This window comes from Halichondria panicea, chromosome 5 (genome assembly GCF_963675165.1).
Source record: "Halichondria panicea chromosome 5, odHalPani1.1, whole genome shotgun sequence".
Taxonomy (NCBI): Eukaryota; Metazoa; Porifera; class Demospongiae; order Suberitida; family Halichondriidae; genus Halichondria; species Halichondria panicea.
The window spans coordinates 5,219,140-5,226,195 of NC_087381.1; the positions used below are offsets into that span (position 1 = coordinate 5,219,140).

The following is a 7,056-nucleotide window of genomic DNA, read 5'->3' on the forward strand; positions in this document are numbered from 1 at the left end:
CCAATTTTGAGCCTAGTAAATACAGGCCCTCCGCTCCCTATAGCTATACATACAAGTTTTAGCTCGCCACAATGAACCAAGCAACAAGTTAGCTGAGCTACCATCAGAGCTACCATCACTTCAGTCAGATAAAATATGAGACACCTGGAACATTTAGCGGCTATTATAATTATTTGGCGAGTGAGCTATTAGAATTTGGCGACTTTTAATTTGACATCTTAGGCTACTACAGCAATTAGGTCCACTAATTTGGCAGTTTTGAAATTGCCAAATTAAAACAGTTACAGTTTGCATTTTGCAGGCCATAGCAAGTAATTTTGTTGGCTTGTAATGTTACTAACAATCATAACAGAAGCCAACCAAAATACTATATTTACTACATAATGATTGTGGTTGCAGTGCTCTTGCAGTATAGCCTGCAAAGGTAAGGAAAACCACTGTAAATGCATGTGTACTTAAAAACACATGCAGTAATGTATATGTAAATCGTTTAGTCATTTTTTGCAGACAGAAAATCAACAATAATTTTGTATTCGTTCTTACTCAGCTTGTCTCGTGCACAAACTTGTATTTCAGTGTGCGTCACATCGAAAACTACCTCGATCTCCCTATCCCGACCAGAGCCAGCGATATTGATATCCATTTTGGCTAGCTCAGTGACATCACGATTAGTTGTGTACCATACATTGTTTTGTGGAGCACTGTAGAAAGTTAACCTAATGGTTTTCTGTGAGCGAGAGGCTGGTGAATAGTTACAAACAAAAACTTCGTTTGTGCAAATACTCTCGCCTCTCTCGATAAAAGTTGAAAATATATTTGCACACCACTTTTTGGAGCAGTTATCTGCATCGTCGACACGGTAGTCTAATCGATGTTTATCTTTATCAAATGGTATTCTACATTCGATACCATACGTAGCATCAGCCTTTCGCTGCTGTATCACACTAGGATCACATCGAAACGCCAGTGCACCTCTCACTACGGCTAACTGTGGCTCTGGTGGACAACTATACTGAATTTTACTCGTACCAAAGTTGCTGCCAATATCTGCTTCAAGTTGATCTCTCAAATACCTGCACCCGCCAAATCCGCCTACCCAAAAAATGGTGTCGATTGTTGAAACCAAGTTATTTTCTTTAATGTGGTCACAGATCAATTTACCAATTTCTTTAATTGTAGGCTTGAAAAATTCGGCCATTTGTTCATACGATAATCTCATTCGTGATCCATCATCCTCGATCCCTACATTTGTGTGGCCTAACATTCTTGCCTGTTCTGCTGCCTTCGTTTCCATCAATTCACCAAAGTCTTGTGCAAATGCAAAGGGAAATTCGACAACAAAGCTTTCTTTGCTTCCTGGCACTTGATTGCCAAAACATATTTTTTGTTCTTCAAACTTTGTGTACACGATTGAATTCATCTCTGACACCCGCTTTGATTTGTCCGCAGCTCTAGGTACATTTAAGTACTGAACAAAATCAGGATCACCAACAAAATCACTCAAAAAGTCCCGAAACCTTTCATTAATGGTTGTTCCACCACTCATGTTACCTGCCGAAGGTACTAATTCTTCAACATGAACACCGACAATTCCATGGGTAGCTATATCCACAGTACCGCCACCGCAATCAACAATCATATAGTATTTCACATCCTTTATGGAATTTCTATCTTTTGAAATCGCCTTCTTGCACTCGATTGCTGCAGATTCGGGCTCCAGAGCAAGAGATAGTTTTTCGGGATGAGATTCCCCCATTGATTGACGTTGTCCTGGTTCCGCTGCAGAATCTTTTAACTTTCCCATTGTCACAACAGGATCACATAAACCAGCCTGAAATGTGCGTGCATGCATGTGCATATCCATGGGACAATAATAAGAAAAGCATATATAATTTTTGTTGGTGCAAATGTTCGTATGGCCATTTAACTATTTAAATATTCGTAGCTCAGGATAGTTGCGTTGAATCTATTGTGCCAGAAACATTTTGCAGTTGTAGATGCTCTATATACTGATCCGAACAAATTTCCACTATTGATTATACAAAAATAACCCGGTATACAATATGTAAAATAATGTAGTCTGTTTCCTCTCATGCAAATCATTCATGCATGCACGCATGACTATGTCTATAATTATGGAGTATGGAAAACGGACTAGGTGATGTCCCTATATAATTGTTATACTGCATATGATTAATGTGTGTGTATATATAATATAAAGAACTATCTTGTACGTTTGGCAGCTTTATAATTACTATCAGTATAGACCAGTTGCATGTGTAAGAGCTAATCAGCTTTTAATTGCTGTGACGTCACGGCTGGATGCCGGCGTGAGCGTTAGATCTATATGCACAAGTCAGTGTAAAATTCATAAATTGAGACTTTACAGGTGTACTGTGCGCATGCTATTCAGTGTATCCCAGTAAGAAACAATTTCTGCTGAATCTGCAGTTCTCCCATGTGCAAGTTAGTGTTTGTTGCAAGTCAAAAGAGTGTTCAGTTCTATAGAGATAGAGACAAAATAGGCAAATTTGTGGACTTAAATGCATGTTTTGTGAGAACACAAGGACAAGAGAAAACTGTTTCCTTTCATAGACTTCCTACACTGTAAAAAATGATTGAAAAAAAGTGCGGTGAGCACACTAAAACCGTCGCATATAGCACACTTTTTCAATTTTTACAGTGTATATAGAGACCCAAGCAAGAGAGCTGAATGGCTAGAGCTTCTCCAGCTGAAGAAGAAAAGTGTCTGGAGAATACTAGTGAACCTGGCTTGAAAAAATTTTCCTGGAGCTAGCTGGAGTAGCTCTAGCCATTCAGCTCTCCTGCTTGTGTCTCTAGGAAGTCTGTGAAAGGAATATAGTTGTCTCTTGTCTTAGTGTTTCTCTGGAACATGCATGTATTTAATTATGTCTAGTTATATTGCCTTTTTGTTCTATACCTCTAGAACTGCATGTACACTCTTTTGACTTGTAACAAAGACCAACTTGCACATAGAGAAATGCAGATTCATTAGAAATTGTTTACACTGGGATACATTGAATAGCATGCGCACAGTGCATGTGTAAAGTCTCGAATTTTACAATGACTTGTGCATAGATCTAACGCCCACGATGGCATCCAGCCGTGACGTCACAAGGTAATTACCAGCTCAGCACATTCCATCGCTTACATGAAAAATAACTGGTCTATTTGTAACCCAGTGAGTGGGAAGATCAAAGCAATCCAGTGTTCTGTAATTGGCATGTCGCATCACTACCATAACAACCATGGATATATTGCACTGCATTATAATAATGGCATATTGCACTGGGATTATAATTATGCACTTGCACTGTGTGTAAATGCAGTCAATTTCGAGAAAGAAATCTGGTTTTGGACTTATCACCCATCCGCCCCACCCAATAACTCATTTTGTCCTTTTATAGGCTACTACTTTTTCCATTAGTTGTGGGAACAAAACCTAAGAATTTAGGGTGGAACTGAACTAGCAGGTGGAACCAGTTGCAAGCTAGCATGGCAGCATAGATAATTATGATGGCAGAGAGAGAGAGATACCAACACAGAGGGAGAAATACCACTTAACATTTAAGTTGAGAGCTGTGGCAACAGCTAAAAGAGCATAATAACTGCTGCTGTGCAAGAGTTTGGAGTAAACATGACCGATAAACGCCCATTTTGAATAAGTGTCTATAAACTCCCCCTTTACAGACTATACTTCAATATGAAATAAACACCCGGGCGTTTAATCAAGTAGATACATATACTAATTAGTTTGCATGGCCAGTGAAATTACCATGTATCCAGCCTCCCGCATCATTTTTTTTCCACTTGCTTTCCAGATGGCAGGGACAGTGATAACCCAGTCAATGTCTGTAACTTTTGGAGTGCTTTTGTGAAGCCCGAAATCTTTAAGTTCTCCGAGAACCCTCTCCTTTAGGTAGCATAGAATGTGTGCAATCACATCGATGAGAAAGTACTCTTTTCCATTCATAGCTTGGATCTTGTGGTTTCTACCAACATTCTAGAACGTGTGCATGTTTATTATGATTAGTGTTGTCACATGATATCCAGCTAATCAGCTTATCTATAATAGTATTATAGTCACATGACCATCATGTTTTTAAATCTTAATCCACACGCGTACTAAGTGTGCTTTTATTAACAAATTATAGGGGGCAATCGGAAGAACTCAACGTACAAATTAAAACATTGGTTAGGTATTATGTTCTATATTTAAACATTGCATTACCGTATAGCGGGTAATTTTCGTGGGGTAAAATATTCGTTATTTTCGTGGCCAAGCTGACCTCCACGAAATTTTAACATAGGTGTGGCTTACCGGAACATAGAAATACAGGCAGGCAACGAGACTAAACGAAAGTTGTACTCACAAAAACCACCGTTTCTCGAGTTGAACGATTTTTTACCCCACGAAAATTACCTGCTATACGATATGAAATGTCAAATTGTCATGCACCCACTCAATATTTGTACGTTTCGTGTCAACTGGTAACTTGTTTAATTTGTCATTTCCTCTGCAGTGTATAGTAAACAAAGCAAAAAGTGGTCATCTAGCTAGAGTTAGCACCTGGACCTATATAATGCATGGTCTATATAGTGTCAGTCAGTGTCACTCTTTGGACTCCCGGTCCAGTCTGTCAAGTCTACCAGCTCTTCACTGATGCCTCGGTGAAAGTGTCAAAGCTATATGTAACATAAAGCTACGATATTATCCAACCAAAATGCAGGTTGAATCTGTGCATGCGCGACATGCGGTTGCTTTATCAACCAGAAGGATGTGTAGCAACAAAATTGAGTTCTCACAGTTGAAGACGAGTTTAAGAGGAAGAAAACGGCTAAAAGAAGACTCTAGAACACCAGGAGAGCTTGCAGAAGGCTACTTAGAGATTTTGTAGAGAACAGACAAGAAAAAACGTTGACAACCAGCAACCCTTTTGAAAATGGAGGATAAACAGCGTATATGCTTGCTTTTTATCATGTTCCAGTGTATCATGTCAGAAGAGGAAATATGCACCGCTATAGCAGAAGAAAAGTGACAACCGTTTTGAAGCAAATACGACTTACAAGAGCCTGAACAGGCTTAAATGGTGGTGCAGTACACTTTTACATGTGCAATATTCCGCTCAAAGAACTTAGCACTCCCAACACTAATGCCTGTTCAATGATAGCCTCGAGACCAGGCCGATTAAAATACGGCCTGGTCTCTATTGCATGGGTGATAGTGCACATGCATGCGCGAACTGAGTCACCCAGAATCTGGGTGACTCGTTATACTTTAGTAAACGTTTGTAAAATTATACCGTAAACTAGTTTCTTTCTTTCCGTATTAATTTTAACAAATACTTGTCTCCTGTGAAGCTGTGGCTTATGCTCTCTATTGCGTTGTCGAGAAGACTTGCTGGCTAGCTGTGGCCCTCTATGGTGTTGTCGAGAAGGCTTGCACACTAGTCTGAAGCCAGAAGAAGCTCTCATTTGTACAGAAACCAAGTTCAACACATCACGACCATCCAACCATCATAGAGGTAGATGAGAGCCTCTTCTGGTTTCAGACTAGTGTGTAAGCCTTCTCGACAACACCGTAGAGGGCCACAGCTAGCTAGCTAGGCTATAAAGCTTCATATACATAGTAGATAGTACGTGGGCGTGTATGGACCACGCTAATTACACATGCAATAGGTACCAGGCCGTATTTTAATCGGCCTGGATTCGAGGCTAGTTCAATGACTGCTAAACTGAACACTGACACGACACCCCTCCTGACCCTCAGCCTCGCTGCTAAAGAGCAATGAAATAACACAGATCATCAGAAAACATGACATAAACATTGCTTAGAATTATGTGTGTAAGTTATTATTTTTCTTGTTCTCTCACTGGAAAAACGTTTCATTCTAAATAAAAATGCAATAACAAGTGTGCAATAATACTTCCGGGTGTGCGATATGGAAAAATATCTGCACAACACTTGATGATGAGTCGCTTCTTAATGTAAAACGCTGATGTCAGCACTTATTAAAAAGCAATAAATAGCTATATTATACATAATAGCTATCCTTATAATTATCATAATGAACATTTTGCACTTTGCTGCATGCAATTGCAAAGGCAGAATCCAGAATCACTAACGAAACTCAACGAGTGCATGCATGCATGCATGGGTAATGATTGACCGTGATTGTTGTTAGAAACGATTGATGCCAAAAGTCCAAGTCTAATGACTGGATCAGCAGAGCCTTGCAGCTACCAATTAAAAAAATATATAGCTGCCCTTCTATAGTGCAGAGCTAACTACTAAGTAATATAGAGTAGCAATTAACACTCCATGCATGCATGGACAAGTGTTCTACGCACTCTTCTGATCTTCATTGATCCTTGAGAAGCTGTAGCTAGCAGTCTACACACACACACGTTTGAATTTTTGAATCGGCAAGCTTGCAAGTTTGCATGCGCATGCGCACCGAGGTAGTATAGCATGCAGCATCACATGCAGGCTTCGCAGCATCATGCTGTATATATATAACTTATAGCTTATAATTATATATATACACATCACATGCATGTACTTACTTCTTTTCTTTGAATTTCCTTCTTGATTTGGGTAAAGAAAGCAGAAAGTGGTCTTTCTTTCTTTGAAAGTTTCAAATATTGATCTCTTGCTTGATATCCAAAGGATTTCATGTTGCCAAACTGGTCAAAGAGGATGCAAGAAGGAATTCTCTTTCGACCCTCAGTGTCAAGTTTCAGCATCACTGGCTCCAATGCAGAAGGGTTGGGGCATGTCCTGATGTCAGTTAGCTTTGATACTGAACAGTGTGTCGTTCCAAAATCAATGGTAACGATGGAGTTTGGTGTCGAGCGAAAAGAGTCAGTTGAACGCTTAGTTACTCGAGTTGCTTTGGAAGAACCATTCTGGCTTTTCACTTTATCTGCCATACTCTAACAGACTAACTCTTTTTGAGTTTGGAATGTCTATAATTGACCTGGTGAATCTCTTTTATAGGTAAAAGTGGTAGCTCTGATCAGGCTTCCGCCGCT

General features: G+C 39.6%; 1 protein-coding gene across 1 annotated transcript; it reads right to left on the minus strand.

Annotated features, from left to right (window-relative positions):
- Nucleotides 1-351: 351 nt before the first annotated feature.
- LOC135335960 (heat shock 70 kDa protein 12A-like) lies at nucleotides 352-7,003 on the minus strand. Its single transcript, XM_064531699.1, has 3 exons — nucleotides 6,589-7,003; nucleotides 3,797-4,024; nucleotides 352-1,831 (listed from the first exon to the last, which is right to left on the minus strand). Exons 1-3 carry the CDS (start codon nucleotides 6,952-6,954, stop codon nucleotides 491-493), a joined length of 1,935 nt encoding a protein of 644 aa, XP_064387769.1. The 5' UTR covers nucleotides 6,955-7,003; the 3' UTR covers nucleotides 352-490.
- Between the last annotated feature and the right edge of the window lie 53 nt (nucleotides 7,004-7,056).